Here is a 23,200-nt window from a genome sequence, read left to right on the forward strand (position 1 = left end):
AGGATCCAGCAATATTCTATCACTAACCATGGAGACGGGCAGGTCACGTTCCCTTCTAATGAGTGCTTCTCCCAAAGGATGGAGAGCATGCCACGTCCCTAAGGAAGGTGGCCGGAGAGGGAGAAGGTTCGGGACAAAGCTGACGAAAGGGCCGGAGGCCGCCCAAAGGGGCCGCTCCTGAGCACACCGTCTTCTCCAGCAGAGCGGGTCTGAGGCTCTGGGAGCGCCGTTGGGGACGGGCAGTGGGTGCCTAAAGCCAAACTGTATCGCTACGCTTCCTTCTCCCACTGTACAGATGGAGAAACTAAGACCCCACAAAAAACAGCACACAAAAACTTTCCCCAAGGAAACACCAAGACAAGAAGGAGTCTATCCATTTCCTAATTCCTCCCAAAACTACCAGGCAGGGTTTAGTAAAAGACTCAGACAAGAGATCTGGGTGGCAAGCTGAATACACCTGGGTGTCTCACACTTAAGGGAAGCACAGAATCACAGTCACCAGCTTTGACTATATGCAGCCAAAACCTTGAGTACAAAACTCCAATTTGCAGAGAGCAACGATTAGTGCAACCCACACGAATAAGCCCGCCTCTCCTCCCCGATGGCCCTTGCAGGAAGGCAGCACAGGAGGCAGGACCGAGTGCCTCAGCCGTTTCCCTCGGCGGGCTTCACCCTAGGTCTGGACAGAGCGCTGACCCCGCTGCCTGTGGCGGGCGGCTCCTGGAGACCGCCAGCACTGAGGACCGTTCTCTGTGTCGGACCCACCTCAGCCACCCGCCACGGGGAGGAACGCTCCAGACCTGTCACTCCCCACCTACTGTCTCCGACGTATAGTCCAGCTACACCTGGGCTTCGGGTTTTAAACGCCCTCTGCGCCCTCTAATTCTTCCAGAGGACCTTCCCGGCCTCTGTAAGTTTCTCCTCATAATCGCTTTTTGGTGGCATGTGGTTTGCTGCAAATATGAACTTTTGGCTCCTTTCCAAAGTTTATCACTTGAAACCCTCCCTCCCCATACATAAAAATATATCCTTCCAGCATCATTTGACCGAAGTATAAAGCAACCTGGTTGGCCTCCATGCATCCGATGGCATCTTCCAAGAGTGAAAATTCCACGCAGACATAGCCATAGTCGTAACCTGGGGACAGCATTTAAATACAGACGGGAGTGGTGTTAGTGCCTTGCAAAAACAAAAAACACACTTCAATCCCGTTTCTGAACCCCTTAAACACAAGCCCTCCCAACTGGCCCCCCTCCCCTATACTAGGCAAAGCTGCTACTCCAAACAGAAAAAAGTACTGAAGAAAAGTCTGGATGTTTCTGGATAGTCATTCCAAAGATGACTTTTCCTATAACCAAGATGTCTGTGCTCCATAGCACTGAAGCTCCAGAGAGGGGCATCCGACAGAAAGGGGACCCAAACATTTAACCACAGGCTGAATCTTCTGGGGGAAAGTCAACAAGAATAGGAAAGTATCTGAGGGGGAAAAAAGCATCCCAAGAGAGAAAGTAGAAGCAATTATCCCAAAGCTATGCTAATAGTCACCACTTTTCAAGCAGAAACCGCCTTCAAAGACAGAAGTGCTGACAGACTGACCAACTATCTGTCTGGACACCACGGGGCTTCTGTTGGCGGGGCAGACCATTTCAGGCCTCCTCTTTTTCTCTCGTTTCACCTCAAGTCATAAACCAGCTAAATCTTTACAAAAGGAAGAAGTGTAAATGCATAAATAAGTACAAAGAGCTGGGTCCAAAATCGTGCTTATGCACAAAGATGTGCGGTGGGCAGGCTAGGGAGAGACAGCTGTGGTTAGCAATCAATACACATGAAGGACTGTACGTACCATTAGTTATAACACTCCCTTCACCTTGCTCCTGATCAAGTGCCATCTGCGGCTCTCGTGACCCATGAGTCCGCATTCATGGGATTTACAGGCTGCTGACCTCTAACCCCAACCAGCCTGGGACTCCCCGCGATGCCAGCCTCTGACCATACAAACGCACTGTCAGTGCTCCACAGGAGCGCCCACGCTCCCTCCCCTGCCTCCCAGGACAGCCAGGCTCACCGTCAGGAGGGCACTGGACAAACGAGCAGCAAGAAAAGATACGGTTTGTTCCGATGAGAGATACAACTCAGGGAAAGAAAAACAACACAAAACCCAGGGCAGTTTTGAGTACAAAGTATATATAATAGGATATTGGTTTTTTTTTGTTGTTTTGTTTTTTTTATAATAGGATATTGTTATTGATTCAAGACATCAAGGGCCAGGGTGGTCAATCAGGGAAAAAGGAGACATATATAATTCTTTAAACAAAACAAACGAACAAAAAAGACATCAACAGCCAAAAATAAAATCAAATCATATTAAATTCATTAAAATAAAGAAAACAGACCTACGGTTTTAAAAAATATAACTTAAAAAATAGACCAAAGTTGGTAAAATGGGTTGGATTCCTTGTCATGTGGAATGAATATCCTGAAATGTTTTATATAGTAACTTAAGATTTGTTGAATACTCCAGGTTCATTAAGAAAAGTTACGACGGTATAAGTTGATTCTTGCTTTGAATTTTAGGAAATGACCAGGAAGAATAAGAGAAAGCTGCTAGAACCTCAGATTTTCTACCAGATTTCAAAGTTTTGACCATTACTCCTACAACCTCCACTTAAACTTACCACAAAATCAGCCTCCTCTGATCAGTAACTATTGGAAGAAATTAAACTACTTTAGAGAAAAGGTGTGAGTGTATCTGTAAATATCCTATTAGCAAAGGAAATTGTTTTGTTAATTTCTTTCAATGGAATGGATTCTCTTGATCAAACTCAGTGCACATCTCATACATAAAACGTTCTGCATGTGTAAAGGGCTGAATGTTGTTGGGAAACATTTTAGAATAGCAGGAGCAACTAAGGTACTGTTTATCACCAAACTAGAGGCCCAGTGCATGGATTCGGGGTCCTTGAGGGGTCTCAGATTGCAAGAGGGCACAGGCCAGGCCGAGGGACCCCATGGGTGCATGATCGGGGTCAGGGAGGGCTCCAGAGCATACCTGGTCCACCTCGCCCAGTCCCCATCCACTGGACCTCAGCAGCAAGCTAACCTACCGGTTGGGTGCATCTGCCCCTTGGTGGTCAGTGCACATCACAGCGACTGGTCGAACGGTGAGTCAGACACTTAATATTAGGCATTTATTATATAGGATATCTACTGAAAAAACTCAAATGCATGTTTACAGTCAGAAAGGGATAAGGGATAGCCAAGGAACGAGCAGAGGTACCCTCAAGTATGTGATGGCTGCTACATAACACACCAAGAAAGAGTGCAGGAGCGTGGGAAGCAACTCACAGCTGCCGAAATGAAGCAGGAACTAACACCAAACTTGCAAAGCCTTCAGCTTCCTTCCTATGCTTATAGAAGTAAATACTGTGGCCCAAAGGAGCATATAGAACCTGTAGATAGAATGACAGAGAGACAAGGAGAGAGAGAGAGAGAGAGAGAGAGAGAGAGAGAGAGAGAGAGAGAGAGAGAGGGAGGGAGGGAGGGAGGGAGGGAGGGAGGGAGGGAGAGAGAGAGGGAGGGAGGGAGGGAGGGAGAGAGAGAGAGAGATATGGAGGGAGGACACATTCATGACAACATCCATACTTCACGAAAGAACAGACTTTGACAGTAAGTCACTGGGAAGAAAAAGATATGGTCCACAGGAGACATGAAGAGCATCTGATAGCATCTTTATCCATCAACCCTGCAATATGGTATGCTAACAATGTACTTTAGATTTATGTTAATTCACAAGCTCAACGCTCTGCTCCATTTCTCCTGCACACAGCTTTAGCTATCAAACAAGAATAGAAGTTTAAAGTTTAATTATACTGCCTAAAACTTAAAAAATAATAAGTTTAAAAAGTATACAATCTTGACCCTAGGCATTTTTGTTGTTGAGGATACCACCAAGGCAATTTTCCCGCTGATTTTTAGACAGAGTGGACGGAAGGGGAGAACACTGATGTGAGACACATTGATTGGTTGCCTCCCGCACGCACCGAGACCAGGGCCTTGGATTGAGCCTGCAACCGAGGTATGTGCCCTTGACCAGAATCGAACATGGGACCCTTCAGTCCACGGCCGATGCTCTATCCACTGAGCCAAGCCGGCCAGGGCGATCCCAGGCATTTTGTGTGTCCAACTCATGGTTGTAGCCTAAGGATTTTCAGTTTTAACAAAGCAATGATGACACCAAGTTACATTTACTTTACAAACATTAACTGCGTCCTCACAGACTACCTACCCTAGGAGGCAAATGCCACCAACCTCATTTACCAATGGGAAGCAGGCAAAGAAGAACAATTTGCTTAAATTCACCCAGACTTCAAACCCAGGCAGCCCAGATTCAAACTGATGCTATAAACCGCACACTGCAGGGCCTCTCACCCTTTGACACTGATAGAAGTAATCTGAATCCAAACGCTCCATCGCCCATTTACAGAAAGGGTCCCACATGCTCGAGCACAGGTAAGACCGTGTCTATAGTTAAAAAACACTGAATCTGTAGCACAACAAATTATTCTTACTGTAAAATGTCAGTGGCAGAACCATTGGGAGTGGGCTTGAGTATGCAAATTAGAAAGCAATCATTCACAGGTTGATGTACACTGCCTATCAAAGTTCTCCTGAAAAGACAAAACCCGAAGCCTTATTATAGAGATGGCTATAAAAAGTACAGCCCTAGCCAGTTTGGGTCAGTGGATAGAGCATCAGCCCATGGACTGGAGGGTCCCAGGTTCGATTCTGGTCTAGGGTACATACCTCGGTTGCAGGCTCAATCAGAAGCTCTGGTTGGGGCACGTGCAATCAATGTGTCTCTCTCACATCGATGTTCCTCCCCCTCCCGTCCACTCTCTCTCAAATCAATGGAATAACACCCTCAGGGGAGGATTAAAAAACAAAACAAAACAACAAAAATTTCAATATGGTAAAATACTTGACATAGGATACTTAATATATTTTAAAAGCTTTAAAAATGACAGCTATATAAAATAAGCAAAGGAAAAAGGACTAGAAGAGAAAGAAGTCATATCTAACTCGGAGGACAGAGACAGAAGTCAGCCCACAAGACGAAACCATGCCTTGTCAAAATCATACTCCAATGGCCCCAGGCGGAGAACAGACCACCTCTCACATGGGGTAGGTCCACCGTGCCCGGCCTTCCTCCCGCGCTGCGACAGACTGCTCCATCGGGTGACACCAGATGAAGAGGCTGGCTTGCATATTTAAGGGCCATGATGTGTGAAAAATATGTGGCTTGAAATAGCAGCAGCACAGCCAGCACCGTGAATGCTCACACTCAGAGAACTGGGAAACAGACCATCCGAAGCCCAGCCAAGCCACAGCCCGCCTCCCGTGCTACTTCCCGGGAGGGAAAGGGAGTGAAGGATGGAGGAGGGGTGAGCAGGCACAGGTGAAGACACAGGAATCTAAAAATGACATAGGCAACACAACTGTACACAAAAGTAATTACAGTGGCTGGACTGTTACACTGAGATAATTAAGATTTTATAATCCACAGGAAGAGTTTTAGTAGACACAGAAGGTATTCATTCCACCCAGAGACCTAAACATTCCACGTGGGACCATCAAGATGATAACTAAAAAAATTAAAGAAAAGATGGCAAAATCCATGTTCATGGTCCCACAGACAGATTTGTTCTTATCTAGAGGAACAAAAGGTCTCTTTCATTTCCTTTTCCTCCCTCCATCATCTGCTGGGTTGATGGGTCTTAGTGCTTATTTCCATGACTATTAAAAAAGCACATCTTGGGGGGGGCAATGTTAAAATATGTACACAGATAATAATTTAATTTAAAAAAAAAAAAAATATATATATATATTTTTTTAAAAAAAGCACATCTTACTCCATTTTCTAACCTGAAACCATCAATTTCTCATAGAAATGCAAATGTTTTTTGTTGTTTTTTTGTTGTTTTTTTACAGCTGAGAATGAGAACAAGGCACAGGGCGAACACCTATAAAGGTAAAATTCAACTCGTCTCTTCATTAACCATGTAGTTCCCAAATAGAGTATCTGAGAAAATCTAACCAGGTGCTTCAGGGGGGGAACAAGGTACAGAAAACAAAGCCCTGATAAGTAACATCCAACTCCAGAATCAACTTAGTCTCTGCCCCCAAAAAAGCTGACTTGGTGATGCTGACAGACATGGCCCCCTCATTCAAGTCCGTCAGTCCACACCAAGCAATTATACAGCCGTGTTTATTTAGGCAAATGAGATGAGCAGCCCTATCCGCAAACTGATCTAGAAAAACCCAACTAACATAGAGAAGTGTGGTTGAATTTCACATCAGGAGAGCACTGACTGACTGAAAAAGCCCAGAATATAAATACCAAACAAAAATGTAAAAAAGAATCAGGATATTAAAGGACACAGGCAGCCGAAACCGGTTTGGCTCAGTGGATAGAGCATCAGGGTGCGGACTCAAAGGTCCCAGATTTGATTCCAACCAAGAGCACATGCTCGGGTTGCGGGCTCAGTCCCCAGTAGGGGGCGTGCAGGAGACAGCCAAGCAATGATTTTTTCTCATCATTGACGTTTCTCGCTCTTCCTTTCCGTTCCTCTCTGAAATCAATAAAAATACATTTTAAAATATGTATTTGGTCTTTATTCCAGTTTCTTGCCGCAGAGTTCCTAAAACTCTTGGAGTTTCCTGAGCGATAAGGGTGTATGACTGTCTTTTATTCTAATGAGGCGACTCCGGATGGAGAGTTCCAGGATAGAGACTGGTCATCAGAGAGACCAAGTCCTGATTAGAAGCCTGGAACTTTCAACCTCCCCCCCAACTCCAGGGAGGAAAAGGGCTATAGACCGAGTCAATAATTAATGGCCAATGAGTTAATCAATAATACTTACATAATGGAACATCCATAAATGATGGCATGTGGAAAGCGTCCAGGCTGGTTTACAAATCCACATTCCAGGATACTGGCAGACTTATGAACCTACCTACCTCTTCACTTGGTCGTTTATAATAAACTGTTAGTTTTCCTGAATCTTGTGAGCCATTCTAACAAATTCTCAAAGCTGAAGGGGGGATGTGAGGCCCTCCAGCAAAAGTGTGGGTATCTCACCCTAACTGGTTTAGCTCAGTGGATAGAGCTTTCAGCCTGTGGACTGAAGGGTCCCAGGTTAGATTCCGGTCAAGAACATGTACCTTGGTTGCAGGCACATCCCCAGTGGGGAGTAAGAGGCAGCTGATCGATGTTTCTCTCTCATTGATGTTTCTAACTCTATCCCTCTCCCTTCCTGTCTGTAAAAAAAAAAATCAATAAAAAAATATATTTTAAGAAGAGAAAAAGTGTAGGTATCTCGGTACTGATGTGTGCGACGGCACCTAAAACAAGGGCAGCCTTACAGGACTAAGCCGCAGACAAGGGGTCTGATGCTGACTCTGAAGGTGCCAGAACTGAACTGAATTACAGGATGACCACTTGTTGCCAGAATTGGTTGGTGTCAGAAGCAAAAAAAATCCCTCCCAGTAGGAGGTGTGCAGGAGGCAGCTGATTCTCTCTCACTGATGTTTCTAACTCTCTACCCTTCTCCCTTTCTCTCTGTAAAACATCACTAAAATATATTTTTAAAAATAAATAAATAAAATACAGGACAATTTTCCATTAAAGTTTCCCAAATAAAGGTCCATTTCATCAGATATGCTTGTACATTTGTCAAGCATATTCACTGTATGATAAGCAAGTGAGCACTTCCTAGGGTTTGATATTAGTCCAAAAGCTAAAATTAAATTTTTTCATTTTCTAACAAATATAGAATTTTAAATTACCTATAATGATATGAACAACATAATAAAAAACTACTCCTTCAACATAACATTACTGCACAGTTTTCAAAACTAAACTTGAGTGTGACAGTACCATTTGGGGGAAATTTTCTTCATAGGTTCTACTCATCCAATGTTTTATTTGCAGTTTGCACATACGCATCTCAATATTTAGACAACTATTATTTAACCACCAATTCATACATAATCTACATTGCTGCCAGGAATTTTTATAGCATGGAGTGTGATAGAAGACAGCATGACTAATATCTTCTTGATTTGGAGGCAAGCAAAGGTAGGGAATCATTTAGTTTGCGGCACAAATCCAGTTGGTAGGTTACTGGGAGAAACCTAATGAAGCTTATACTATGCAATGATTTTTCTACCCTGTCACCATCATTCGGGAACATTTGATTCATTTTTTTAAAAATTGAGTTTTAGAGAGGGAGAGACAGAGAAACATCAATTAGTTGTCTCCCATATGCATCCTGACTGGGGATGGAACCCGTAACCTTGGAATGTGCCCTGAGCAGGGATCAAACCTGCAACCCTTCAGTGCACAGGATGACGCTCCAACCAACGGAGCCACACCAGCCAGGGCTGACTCTTTTGCTGTGTTCTTCTTTTTTTTTTTTTTTTTAATATATTTTATTGATTTTTTACAGAGAGAAAGGGAGAGAGATAGAGAGCTAGAAACGTCGATGAGAGAGTAACATTGACCAGCTGCCTCTTGCATACCCCCTACCGGGGATGTGCCCGCAACCAAGGTACATGCCCTTGACTGGAATCGAACCCGGGACCTTTCAGTCCGCAGACCGATGCTCTACCACTGAGCCAAACCGGTGAGCCTTTCGCTGTGTTCTTAGTGACATTACCTAGTCCCTTCACCTCAGCCCAGCTCTGAAGTGCTAGCCCCGCCCCAGCCTCCGGGCCGTGGGGTCCCGAAGAGCGGACACGCACATTACACGCAGCTTCTGTGCTCCGCGTCCCTTCATGTCCGCGTGAACAGCCTCTGGGGCGTGTCCTCCCCTCAGCGTGCTGCTGTGAGGTGCGTGAGGAGTGTCTGCATTTGCTGTTGGGGGGTGTGGCATTGCATGCATATGCAAGAGTATGTCCCGTCACCAAAAGGCATTTCAACTCCTGATACTTTCCCCAGGAATATAAGCATGTAACTCAAGGTAATTACAACAAAAGGGGTTATAATATATTTGAAAATGACAAAAGAAAAACTCAAATATACGCAGCATATATAGGTTCACAATCCCTTATATGCAACTCCAGATCTAAAAATTCCTTAAATATCAAGTTTTTGGTATACTTTCAGTCAGGTCATCTGGAGACAAACCCAGACCTCCACTGTACTGAGTCTCTTTACAGGCTCTTTTAAGTCCTCTTCATGAGCGTAGTCATACATTTTGCTGCAGAAATAGTATGCCTATTATACATCCCACTAGGGAATGTAACTCATATATGATCTATATACCACAGAGCCTTTCCATAGTCAGAAAAACTTGGGCACTCATTGGAACCCGCAGATTTCGGATCAGAGTGTGGGCCTGTGCTCACACAGCTCTGAATGAGACAAAACCTCCCCGGGTGCTCCTGGAGTCAGTGACGAGTGTGCTGTAGACTGGCTCCCCATTACGTCAGCTGAAGGGTGACCCCCACCTCACACCCCTCATGAGCAGCAGCAATGCCGCGCAGCCTGAGGAAAGTGACTGCCTTTATGAAATCACCTTTTCTGCTGACACACAAGCTCTTTAGAAGTAAATGTTAAGTTCTCTAACACCTGATGGTCCTAAGCGCATGCCTTCCACACGCACTGGGCACCCCTCAGTGGTGGGCAGGACGGACCAGGCACACGGGCTCCTGCCGTTCCGGAGCCAATGCTCCAGGGGGAGAAGGAAGACACACAAAACCTCGGAGAGAAGTATCGGGGCTGGGCCCTCTGACAACAAACCAGGATAAAATGAAAAATGATGGGGGTTCAGGTTGGGACGGTGAGGCAAGGCCTCTGCGAAGTGAAATTAAACCCAGAAGTCAAGCGAGGGCCAGGGGAAGGCAGTGCGAGGCCTGGCGGGAAGAAGCCTGTGCTGCCCCGGCTGGGGAGCCGGCCTGGCCAGGGCGGAAGGCGGAGAGCAGTGCAGCCGAGGCAGGCGAGGCCAGCTCCTGCGGGCCAGAGCTGGGAATGTCTTCCGAGGGAGGAGCAGGCCAGCGGAGAAGGGAGGGCTGGTGTAACATGCTCTACCTGCTGCTTTCCAAAGTCCCCTCCACTTGCCACACAGAGATGTAATGCGGACAATATGGAATGTAATCTAATCCTTTCATTAAAAAAAGAAAAAGAAAGAATATCTACTATTTTTTAAAATAATATCTATTATTTTAAAAAAAAATAATTTTAAAAAAAGATATCTCTACTTTCCCCGAAAATAAGACATCCTCCGAAAATAAGACCTAGCGCAACTTTGGGAGAAAAAATTAATATAAGACACTGTCTTATTTCCGGGGAAACAGAGTACCTACTACATTATCACTTCATATCACAAAATGCCCAGAAAGGACTGCAGCTCCTGAAAGGTGTGGCTTTCTAAACCCGTGTCCTGAGCGATTTCCATGCGCGTCAACGCCTTTGGTCAGCTCGTATGAGTCTAATAGTTCCCACAGCCAGCACGTTTAACAACTTCCTTTGTGCCACTATACAGTAGTACGTCTTACTCTGCTAACAAATCTGACAATATAAAGAGAAAATCAGTAATTACTAAAGAAATGAAGAGTTTAAATTGCTGTTAAACACCAAGATATCTCTACTTTCCTGCAATAGCATGGATGGAAGTGGTGAGCATTATGCTAAGCGAAATAAGCCAGTCGGAGAAAGGTATCACATGATCTCACTCATATATGGATACAATGATCAACATAAACTGATGAACAAAAATAGATCCAGAAAGGGGGGGGGGGGGGCCGCGTTAGATATCAACTAAAGGATTTGTCTGCATGCACATTAGCATAACCAATGGACACAGACACTGGGACAGTGGGGGCTTGCCCTTGGGGGTGGGAAGGGGAGTCACTGGGGGGAAAAGGAGACATATGAAAAACTTTAAATAAAAAAAATATTTTTTAAGAAGATATCTCTACTTTCCTAAATATGCCCATACCTAATGAAAGCAATTCATAAACCAAGATCAAAGCCGAGGTTATTGCCCCACTGCAGTTAAAAAGCAACTGCAGCCTATAAACTCCACTTTAATTCCCAAAGATAACAGTAAGCCAAGAAAGTGTGTGTAAGGCATGTGCAAAACAAACAAAAGTCATAGGTGACGTATGCAAGAACAGAAGAACTCCTAGTCATGTTTCCACAAATTCAGAGTTGCTTTTAAAACAAAGAAATGATTAGCTTTCTGAGAAATATGCTTCTGAATTTGTTCTCAAATTACAGAAAAGGTATTTCTGGACTTAATGTAAATTTACTTCAGCACCAGACTATTTCAAGCAGAAAAAAAAATTTTTGTGGATAGTTTCCCTCTGCAGAACCAATCTGAAGCAGCAGCTATCTTATTAAAGCAAAACTTTTATTCCATGGTAAACTGTTTAAAAGTAAACTATATCCTCAAAACTATGGCATGCTCTTACTTGATTACTGAAATCTAAATTCTGTGAAAAGATTAATGCTCTACTTTCTTCAATGTAAAATTCTGCAAGTTAGATCACTTAAATATTACCTTATTTTTAAGCCATTTCATATTATGTAGTCCTAAAAATATTGGTCAATACTTTAAGTGTTTGGCACTTCCCTTTGACAATTACGTACTAATAAGCATGTGCGGTGGGGGGTGTGGGAGGGAGATTTGGGTAGGAGAGGCCGGGGGAGGTTAACGGAGGGGAAAAAGGAGACATATGTACTACTATTTATAATACTTCAAACAATAAAATAAAAATAAAAAAGGATTTGAAGGAACTGAGGAAACTGGGTACTCTCCAATATTAGGAGGATATTCTGAAGAGTTTAATCTGTAGTTTAGATCACAGAACAGAGGTCAAAGACAAAGTTCTTCTGGATATATTTATGGATTTCAACAAACTAGTGACTGCAGGACTCTTCTCAAAGCGAGACTGAAAAATCCAGAAACCACTAATGTGTACAATTTCTCTGGAAAGTTGTAATTCCGTGCTGAAGCAATGAAACGTATAGTAAGTCTATTTACTATATTTACATATAGTAAGTTTATTAAATCCTACTCGGCTCCGCAGTAAACACCCTCGTCATGAAGAACAAACAGCAGCTTAATGAGCTGCTGTGGGATGGATTCGGGGAGGAATACTGCAGCACTCCCTTTCCGTCTCCCAGGCGCCCAGAACTGGGGCAGCATCCTCACCGGGCGGACAAAGCACCCACCAGGAGTCACAGGAGACTAAAGCTGGCTGCTATTCGAAGGCGCCAACAGGAGGCTCCCAGAAACCCTAACTGTGGTTCGGAAACATTTTGAGTTGCACACACTGCAGCGATCTGACAGCCCTTCCTGACCCAGGCCACATGCACCACCGGAAACTCACCTGTGTTATACCCCTTCAGCTGCAAGTCCTTCACAGGCCTGTCATCAGGCGTCCGAAAGGCGTTAAGAATCTGCAAGAACATGGGATTTACAATGAGGATACAAATTGTAATCAAATACTGAAGATTATATTTTCCATCCTGGTTTTTACTCAACATAATTGAAAACTATGATTACTTTATAAATGCACTTTGGCATTCAAAAACCATTGAATGAGTCTAACATAATTACTCAAAAATCCCCCAATATACATTGAGTGGCCAGATTATTATGATCTCTGAACGCACAATAAACTGGCCACTCAGTGTGTGTGTGTGTGTGTGTGCATACACACACACACACATTTCCTCAGAGATGGCCTTCTAACTACCCGATCTAAAACAGTCCTTCCCCATGACTCTCTAAATTACTTTAATTTTCTTCAGAGCACTTATCACTGCCTGAAGTTATCTACGGTACCTTTTGCTTACTTTTTTATTAACCTCAGAGGCAGTAACTTTATAATATTCACTGCTGTTTCACTCAGTGCCTAGCATACAGAATTGCTTACTATCTGAAGTGAGGGGTCCCAGGTTCGATTCCGGACAAGGGCATGTACCTTGGTTGCGGGCACATCCCCAGTGAGGGGTGTGAGGAGGCAGCTGATCGGTGATTCTCTCTCATCGATGTTTCTAACTCTATCTCTCTCTCTTCCTCTCTGTAAAAAAATCAATAAAATAAAATAAAATAAAATAAAAAAATAAAAAAGAGTACCAACTCATAGTATGTTTAAATGAACAAATGCTGTGAGCATCACACAACGCCTGGCACAGAATGAACACTAAGCACAGTTGGCTCTTATCAGGCCTGTGGACTGTGATCGTTTGCCTTAATATTTTTTACAACTCTCCCCTCACTGAGTATGTGCAGAGCTGGTGAAATCTGAAGGAGCTCTGAGATGGCACCAGAGCCAATGTCCTGGGTTAGTATGTACTACTAATACAAGATGCGAACACTGCCAGGAGCTGGGTGAAGAATACCCAAGGATTCCCTGTATATTTTTTTGCACCTTCCTGTGAATCTGTAATTTTTCAAAATACAGTTTAAAAAACATGTTTTAACTGACAAAAAGAAACAATTAAAAGAAAAAGACACTTACCTCTTCTTTTGTGGCATTTTCAGGCACCCCATTTAATCGAATAAGCTTGCTTGCTTTCTCCTCACTTGGGCCAGTCCTATAATCTTGATCCTTGAACCCAGAATAAAAAGTAATTCAGAAATGAATATATGTTAGTACAAAATAAAACCGAACATAAAATTCTGGTACTCAGAACCAAAAATCAAATCACTGCATCACATGAAGCTGTAAAGAAGGTAATTTTTTCTGTGTGCCAAAATCTGATCTCAGATCATTAGAATACACCTGTCCTAACACCAAGGAACCTTGAAAGCGTAAAGCAGAATGTTAAGAGAAACAACATTGAACGGGACTTTGTAATCAGAAAAAACACAAAACATTCTCAAGACTATAATTTTCTTTTGTTGAATGAGAACACAGAAAAACAATTTAAGCCAGATCTATAAACAAATACCAGAACAAAGTAAAAAAGTGTCATCTGAACATACTACTCAGTTCAGAGAAATCTGCATTTTCCATATTCACAAAAGTCACAGCTCCAACTGATCTCTCTTTATTTCAACGTTTTTATCAAGAATTTAACTTTTGAGAAAAAGTCTCCTAATACCAAGGGACCACACTTTGTTATGTCTACTGTCCTGGAATAACTGTCAACCATATCTTCTTTCACTCTTGAAAGTGTCCTAATTTGAACAATAAATTACATGGTCACTCATCTCCAAGAGTCTCAAAAGCTACCATTGGGCTAGCATGTCTTGGGATTACTGTCTAAAATAAAATAACAGAAACCTGAGTAGACATGGGTAAAATCTATTTAAAAAGATAATGCCCTAATCGGCTTTGCTCAGTGGATAGAGCAAACTCGGCCTGCAGACTCAAGGGTCCCAGGTTCGATTCCGGTCAAGGGCACGTACCTTGGTTGAAGGCCCATCCCCAGTAGGGGGTGTATAGGAGGCAGCTGATCAATGTTTCTCTCTCATGGATGTTTCTAACTCTCTATCCCTCTCCCTTCCTCTCTGTAAAAAAATTAACAAAACATATAAAAATAATAATAAAAATGAAAAGATAATATTTTCACTGTCCAACTGCAAACATAACTCTCCTTGCTTAAATTATATGTATGTCAGTTTATATATATAGAAATTCAACATTTAAAAAAAATTCTTTTAATTGATTTTGAGAGAGAGAGAGAGAGAGAGAGAGAGAGAGAGAGAGAGAGAAATATTGACCAGCTGACTCCTACATATCCTCCACCAGGGATTGAGCCCGCAATCTGGGCATGTGCCCTGACCAGGAATTGAACTGGCAACCTCTTGGTTCATAGGTCAGTACTCAACCTAGCCACACCAGCTGGGTGAAATTCAACATTTAATCAATTAATTTAGCTGCAAGAAGATACTTGCAACATTAATATCACCTCCTCGTGTCTCAGAAAGATTCCTGGGTACTTTCTAAATAAATTTAAATAAGTAAATGATCCCAAAACAGCCACAAGGCCTGATTCTGCAAAAGTTGAGAGAATCAACTCACAAAAACAGATATTTTCAAAATAAATTATCCCAAGGCATTTAAATCAGCACCATAAGGAAAATGTTGAACAAACACACATCAAAGCTATGAGTGAGCTGAGGGCAGAGATGCACATTCCACTCCTGATGCACGTTTGCTTTTCAATGGTTATACAGGAGAGGGAGGACTCAGGGTCCTAACGTCACTTCACCCCGCAGAAAAGCCTTATGAAAAAGCAAAAGAGCCATCGCTCCACTCACATACCTGAAGCTCCTGCGGGCCATCTCGAGAAGGTTTGCCCTCTGGAAAAGACTTGCTCTGGCCGTAGCCAAACAGCTGGCCTCCTGGCAGCCTGTGGTCCACGTCGCGGTACTCCATGCTTCTGTAATCTGTGTCCTGCCGGCCAAGAAAGTCCAGGCCACCTTCTTCTTTGAATAAACCAGAACCAGAACTCTGTTTGTCGCCGCCGGAAGGCTGTGCCTTGTCTTGGTCTTGCAGTGGACTCTGGCTGTTCTGGAAGTCTGACGAAGACTCCTGTTCAAAGGCTACCCCTTGTGTTTCTCCTTCTCTCGTTTCTGAATGCTCCAATTCTCCCTTCTGAGTGCCAAAAGCAGACCTTTCTGCTGTGTGGTCAGGTGTGGATTCTTCTCTCTTGTTCACATTCATACCAGAATGTTCTCTGTCTTGTGTAGAGGGTTGAATGTAATCCAATATATTTGGATCCACAGAGGGCATCTCCCTACCCTTAAATTCCATACACGCCCCCACATCCCTGCCCCTAAAGTCCTGATCTGTCCTGGACCGGTGTCTGCCTCTGAAATCTGAATGTGGTGCATCCCTGTCCCTAAAGTCTAGATCACTAGTACCCGAACCTCGGCCTCTGAAGTCCCCCTGTGTTCCGTCTTTGTCCCTGAAGTCCAAATCAGACACGTCTCTATTCCTAAAATCAGAACGAGACTGATCTCTGGTCCTGAAATCCAAATCTGATAAATCCCTTCCCCTAAAATCGGTGTGAGATCCTTCCCGGCCTCGGAAATCTAAGTCATAAGCGCCCCGGCCCCCCCTGAAGTCAGACGGAGGAGCATCCCTACCTCTGAAGTCAACAGTGTGAGCCTCCCTGTCTCTGTAGTTCATGTGAGATGGCTCCCGGCTCCTGTAATCCACAGGAGCCCCACTGCCGCCCCTGTAGTCCAGGGAGGGTCCTTCTCTATCCCGGAAATCCCCAGAATGGATGTCCCTGCCTCTGAAGTCCAGCTGTGCAGAGTCTCTGCTCTGGAAGTCAGATGAAAAATCTCCCCCCCTGAAATCGTGTCCAGACCCCTCCCCTCCTGGATAGTCACCAAGCAGTCCGTCTCTAGCGCCATAGCTGAAAGGGTGCTCCTCTACATTTGCAAAGGGAGGCCCCGAATGCCCCTGGAAATCAAAGGGAAGTGAATCTCTGCCAGGAAAGTTGCCAGAGTGTCTCTCTTGAGCATGACTCTTAAGGGGAGGAGGAGGATAATCCCTGTTCCACCCGGGAGCAAACCTTTCTTCTTGGCTCCCACTGTAGAAACAAAGACAGCGTTACTCATATTGTCCAGAGAGTGTCAAATCTACACACCAGCATATTCTTCTCTAATCACAGCACATTCTTCTGTAAATATATATTTTTTTGGCAGAGTTCTGTAACAAGGTCCTAGATCTGCAGAAACAGCAAGGGTTTGCTATTTTAGGACGAAGTGGTGGAGTAAACTTTTACGCTCCCATTTCAGAACACGAGGAAAGTCAACACAAGGTTTTCAACATGACTGCTGCAGGAAAAGCTTTCACCCAGTCCTGCAACAGGGAAAATCCGCAACACCAGATAAGCTAGCAATGGTGACACGCTACAGAAATTTCCATTTCCTATAGCCAGGGCACTTAGAATTCCGAGATCAACATGATGATTCCTACACATCAGAAAAATCAATGCACTGTAAATGTCTTACAGTAATTGTCAGGAGGTGTCTTCCTCATGGCGGTATACAGGAGGGACATTCCAAAATGTTTGGTTACAGCTACGGCACGGACACCACCCAGTCAGCATGGAGGCAGGGCCCAAGGGAAGGAACACTGGCTGTGAGTGATCAGCAGAGCACCCTGGTGTGTTCCAACTGAGCGCCAGCCCTGGCTGCATCTAACTCCCAGGCCTAGAGTGGCTCCGCCTAGCAGCACTCGCACGGGGCCTGCTTTATCACTACCCAGGGTATCACAGAGGCAGGATGAACCATGCCACCACGCATGGATAGGTGACTAAGCCAAGCCACAGCATCTAGGAGCTGAATGCTGAAAGGGACCTAGTCAGCATTAGGCCTTCAAGTATTATTCACAGGTCCCGAATGAAGCTGATATTCCAGATTCTAATGCTTTATGATAATTTTTCCTGGTAATGAGTATATTTTAAAATAGTATAGTATTAAAGTCATATTCTCAGTTTACAGAACTCAAGCGATAAATGAGAACTAGCCCAATCTTTTATGCTACCCAGTTCTGCCTTTGCCTAACCTCCAGGTCACCTTACTTTAATTTTATTTTTCCCCAGGTCGTTTTACATTGTTTTAGCTTTGATGAAAGTTTAGTGAGCTTAAGTAAACAATTAGGTACCCAGAATTTTCACTTTGAGAACAGGAGGATGTGAAAAGGGAAAACATAAATGATCCGAAAGGTTAAAAATGATCTGAAGGGTTATCTGCTATTTAGCAGTAAAACAAAAATACTAAGAGATCGAGTCCAACTGAGTAGCCCTCTCCTCCCAGAGTATATCGGTTCCACTATCCACCCCTTCTGAACTCAGACCACACCGCTGCACTAGACAGACTCACAAGTCACTTAGTTCAAGAGAAACGGTTACAATGCCAAACCCTCTTTAATAGGAAGTTAACAGCAGCAACTAAACGTTAGAGTTATGCTTATTAATAAATTTTCAGAACATGATAGCTTCCGTGAGCTCCCATTAACATTCGTTATGTCTGTGTGGTTCATCATAAGAGAAGCAAATTTAAATGTTCTTCACAAGTAATACAACTTTACACTAAAGCTAGGACAGTACCACTAACTTGAATGTCTCCTATGTTTAAAACCACTCAAACCCCAATGGTTAGCTTGCAGGAAGATTTAAGGGCAAGTGCTAAAATATCTAAAACCACATGTTTTCTGACGAGAACACACCCAACACTGTCTTTGAATACTGCCCTAAGGATTATCTTGCCCGCTTAAGTTGAGACGATCAAATAGTTCTAGAGTAACCTACTGCATCAGGGTTGTTAGAACTGTATTATACGTAGACTATTCAAGAAACAGTTCCATTAATATAAAGTAGCAGTGATTATGAAAACAATTTTTAGCCAAAACCGGTTTGGTTCACTGGATAGAGCATCTTTCTGTGGACTGAAAGGTCCCTGGTTCGATTCTGGTCAAGGGCATGTACCATGGTTGCAGGGGGTGTAAAAGAGGCAGCTGATCGATGATTCTCTCTCAACGATGTTTCTAACTCTCTCTTCCTCTCCCTAAAAAATCAATAAAATATATTTTTTTAAAAGAAAATAATTTTTAATCCAAGAAAGAAAATTAAGAAGTTGTTAAAATGAAATATAAAATCATTTTCCTGCAAGTACCTTTTAAAAAAATCAAAATAGCCCCCAGCGCCTTGGCGGAGCAGGGAGGGTGTGCGCCTGCGGGGCCCGGGGACCTGGGTTCGATCCCATTCTCTTCCCCTCTCCCGCCCCTCCCCCGTCAGTAAAAATAATTTAAATAATTCAAAAAGGGGGGGGAATATAAAATAAATAAAGAGAGTTGTGCCCAGGTTGCGGGCTCGATTCAAATAAAAAAATCAAAATAGTCAACCCAAAAGATACACTATATAAATTATGTCTCCCTTCTAGTCAAAGATCTTTAAAAAAGCATGTAATAGCCCAGCATGCATGGCTCAGTGAACCAGGAGGTCATGGTTCGATTCCTGGTCAGGGCATATGCTCTGGTTGTGGGCCCAGTGTGGGATGTGCAGGAGGCAGCCGATCAATGATTGTTTCATCACTGATGTTTCTCTCTCTCTCTCTCCCTTCCTCTCTGAAATCAACTTAAAGATATATATTTTTAAAAAGCATGTAATGACTTATAGTTAAACTAAAATTAAGGTGAGGAAATATAAATGATAAATTGGTCAAAGAAAAAAAATGTTCTGAAAATTTTAGAAAGTTAGGCAATAGAGCTAAAGTTACCTAACATTTCTGATGGCTTACCTAAATCATCAAAATGGGTTAATTCTGTAAGAAACAGCCTTAGTTGTAAAATAATCATCCATAAATGTAAATGAAATTATGAAACACAAAACACGACATGCTGGATATTCAATCTCAGAATCATTTCAGAAATGACTAAAAATTTTTAATGTCTTTATTTTTTAAAAGCCAGAGCTATTTCTACACACACAAAAATACCCCCATTTATGATAGCCCAAAATAATGTAATACTGTATCATTATAATATTAACCATGTCAATACTCATTATTTTAAGACTTACCGAAAAGGCCGTGTTCTGTTAGCAGATCGAGAGTCCCCCCACATCTCTGAGTCCAGAGGGCCCAATGAGCAGATCCTCTTTTGCTACCGAACGCTGGTTAGAGCAGCACCTGTACAAACAAGCCCCAAAGCAGGAGCACATTAGAATACGAAGCAAAGGCTGAACAGTTTCTCCTGCTCACCTGATGAGGGCCCACATCAGCAGGGATAATTCTGGAAGTCACTTTTAAACATTCACTTATTAACTTATAACGAAAATATATTTTTAAAATTAGAAATGCATATTCCAGGCCACTACAAACTTCTCGGTGTACTGACAATGCTTCACGTTTATAAATATTGACTATTTTTCTAGCAGCCATTCTAGAAACAGCATCTTTTTTTTTAATATTTTTTAAAAATATTTTAAATATTGATTTTTCACAGAGAGGAAGAGAGAGGGAGAGAGTTAGAAACATCGATGAGAGAGAATCATCGATCAATTGCCTCTTGCACACCCCCTACTGGGGATGTGCCTGCAACCAAGATACATGCCCTTGCCCGGAATCGAACCCGGGACCTTTCAGTCTGCAGGCTGACGCTCTATCCACTGAGCCAAACCGGTCCCGGCTAGAAACAGCATCTTAATTAGCATGAACACCAGTCCTACGCCATGGCCGCCCTCACCACAGTGACACTTTGAAGATGGGCAGAGAAGTCATCAGCAGAACTTTGCTGCAGCTACTAAAAAAGAGGCACTTTCATGACCTTGGATTTGGCATCAAAGGTACAAAAGACAAAACAAATGAAGGACACTTCATCAATTTTAAACACTTTAGTGCATCAAGGTACACAATCAAGAGGGTGAAACTATAACCTGCAGCTCAGTAAAATGACAGACGAAGGAGTTCCCCCCCAAAAGCAGTAATTGTCTGAGTCAACTTCGATGGAGCATGAGAAAACAACCAAAGGTTTATAACAAGGAAGCAGATGCTCATTCAAAAAAAGGCCATCTTCAAAATAACAGGAAAGTTGTGTCTTTCCTCATCCCTGCCCCACCCCCTCTCACATGGCAGTGGTTTTAGCCCTGAAGAAGTGGCAGCCCAGTTCCCAGCTTCCTCCATCAAAAGGAAAGGAAACCCGATTTGCAAATGATTGTGTACATCTGTTCTCACCTATCTGAGGGATATCTGAAGGACTGATGCAAGGTGCTTGTTTCTATTTTACCTAACACAGAACTCCGTGAGGGTGGGAGGGAGGGGGGAAGCAGCAGGCATTGCTAATAAAAGCTGCAAAGCAAACTACAGATTCACACTAGAGGCCCAGGGCATGAAATGCATGCACAGGTAGGGTCCCTAGGCTTGGCTGGCGATCAGGGCCAATCTGTGGGGTGACTGGTGGGGCAACCCGGGAGCCCTCCACTGGCACCCGCCTTGGCTGGTCTGGGGACTGCCAGCTGGGGACAGCTCCTGTGTTGAGCCTCTGTGCCCTGGTGGTCAGTGCGTGTCATAGCAACCTGTCATTCCATTTGGGGTTCTGCCATTCAGTCAATTTGCATATTACACTTTTATTATATAGGATTTTAAAATATATATATATTTTATTGATTTTTACAGAGAGGAAGGAATAGGGATAGAGAGTTAGAAACATCAATGAGAGAGGAACATAGATCAGCTGCCTCCTTGCACACTCCCTACTGGGGATGTGCCCGCAACCAAGGTACATGCCCTTGACTGGGATTGAAACCAGGACCCTTGAGTCCGCGGGCCGACGCTCTATCCACTGAGCCAAACCGGTTTTGGCTATATAGGATTTTTAGAGAATTTGGTGTGAAAAGACATTGGGAAATAAGGACACTTCAAGGCAACATGTATACGGAAAAATTTAGAGAGCCACACGCATACATGAGACAAGACTTGAGCAGCTTTCACCTGGCTCTCCATGGGCCAGAGAAAGCCCAGCCAGGTGCTGAAGGAGTGCCCATTATAAAACCACGCTGCAGAAGCAGAGGGGAGTTCATTTTCTGCTTTTCTCTTTTTTGTTTGGTGGTGTGGTTTGTTTGAACTCCTGGCATTCAAGGAAATCCTTCTTAAAATATTATTGTAGATGAACAAGTGCTTACAAAAAAGAAAAGCAGCCCAGTGGTGTGGCTCACTGCTTAAACCAAGAGGTTGCCGGTTCAATCCCTGGTCATGGCACATGCGTAGGGCCCTATTACATTAGAGTGACTGCAGTGTGCAGCAGCTTTGTTCCAATTTTTTCCAAACTAAATGCTTTGGGCCCCAAAGGGCACTCAGTTAAAAACCTAAACAAGGCCCGAAAGGTAAAGATTGGATTGAACACCTAGCCAACTAAGACATTTACTTACTTATTTACTTACTTATTTAATTAATTTATTTATTTGAGAGAAGAAGGGAGAGAGCAGGAAGGTTGATGATTCTTGTCAGAACACATACAAGAATCAACCAATGAGCCCTAGCCAGTTTGGCTCATTACTAGAGCGTCAGCCTGAGGACTGAAGGGTGCTGGATTCGATTCCAGTCAAGGACATATACCCGGGGTTGCAGGCTCAATCTCCAGTAGGGAGCATGCAGCTGATCAGTGATTCTCTCTCATCATTGATGTTTCTATCTCTCTCTCCCTCTTTTCTCTCTGAAATCAATATATATATATATATATATATATATTAAAAAAGAATTAACTAGCCGAAACCGGTTTGGCTCAGTGGATAGAGCGTCGGCCTGCGGACTGAAGGGTCCCAGGTTCGATTCCGGTCAAGGGCATGTACATTGGTTGCGGGCACATCCTAGTAGGGTTAGGGGGTGTGCAGGAGGCAGCTGATCGATGTTTCTCTTTCATCAATGTTTCTAACTCTCTATCCCTCTCCCTCTCTGTAAAAAAACAATCAAATATATTTTAAAGAAAGAAAGAAAGAAAGAAAGAAAGAAAGAAAGAAAGAAAGAAAGAAAGAAACGGGACATGGAAAGTAGAATCAATAAGATCCATTCTTTTTTTAATTATGTATTTTTTAAATTGTTGTAAATACACAGTGTGAAACTTGCTGTTTGCCATTTTTAAGTATACATGTCAGTGGCATGAAGTACATTCACACTGTTGTGCAACCATCACCACCATCCATCCACAGAACTTTTTTCATTTTGTAAAACTAAAACTCCTTCATTAAACTCCCCTTTACCTAGACCTTGGCAACCAAAAATCTATTTTCTGCCTTATGATTTTTTTTAATGTTTTTATTAATTTGAGAGAGAGAGGAAGGGAGAGGGAGAGAGAAAAACATCAATGAGAGAACCATGGATTGGGTGCCACCCAAATGCCCCTTACTGGCGATTAAGTCTGCCACCCAGCAGGGGCCCTAACCAGAAATCAAACCAGCAACCTCCAGGTGCACAAGGCAAGGCTGAGCCACACCAGCCAGGGCTGTCTCTCTGATTTTGACTACCCTAATGTACCTCTCATGATACCAGTGGAATCACGCAATACTGTCCTTCTGTCACGGCTTATTCACTTAGCATATTGTCTTCAAGGTTCATCGATATTGCAGCATCTATTAAAAGCTCATTCCATTTTATTTTTATTTATTTCTGAGAGGAAGCAAAAGGGAGAGAGAGAAACATCGATGAGAGAGAATCATAATCAGCTGCCT

General features: G+C 43.3%; 1 protein-coding gene across 4 annotated transcripts in view; it reads right to left on the reverse strand.

Annotated features, from left to right (window-relative positions):
* The window catches only part of RBM6 (RNA binding motif protein 6), a 61,399-nt gene that overhangs the window by 34,446 nt on the left and 3,753 nt on the right, over positions 1-23,200 (reverse strand). For all 4 annotated transcript variants that reach the window (XM_045579572.1, XM_036432201.2, XM_036432199.2 and 1 more), the window contains exons 2-6: positions 19,559-19,667; positions 15,286-16,564; positions 13,534-13,623; positions 12,397-12,466; positions 1,064-1,137 (exon numbers count right to left, since the gene is read on the reverse strand). In XM_045579572.1, coding sequence (XP_045435528.1) covers positions 1,064-1,137; positions 12,397-12,466; positions 13,534-13,623; positions 15,286-16,564; positions 19,559-19,602 — 1,557 coding nt within the window. In that variant the 5' untranslated portion in view covers positions 19,603-19,667. The remainder of the gene's footprint in view (positions 1-1,063; positions 1,138-12,396; positions 12,467-13,533; positions 13,624-15,285; positions 16,565-19,558; positions 19,668-23,200) is intronic.

This window comes from Pipistrellus kuhlii, unplaced genomic scaffold, assembly GCF_014108245.1.
Source record: "Pipistrellus kuhlii isolate mPipKuh1 unplaced genomic scaffold, mPipKuh1.p scaffold_m20_p_11, whole genome shotgun sequence".
NCBI classification, from domain to species: domain Eukaryota; kingdom Metazoa; phylum Chordata; class Mammalia; order Chiroptera; family Vespertilionidae; genus Pipistrellus; species Pipistrellus kuhlii.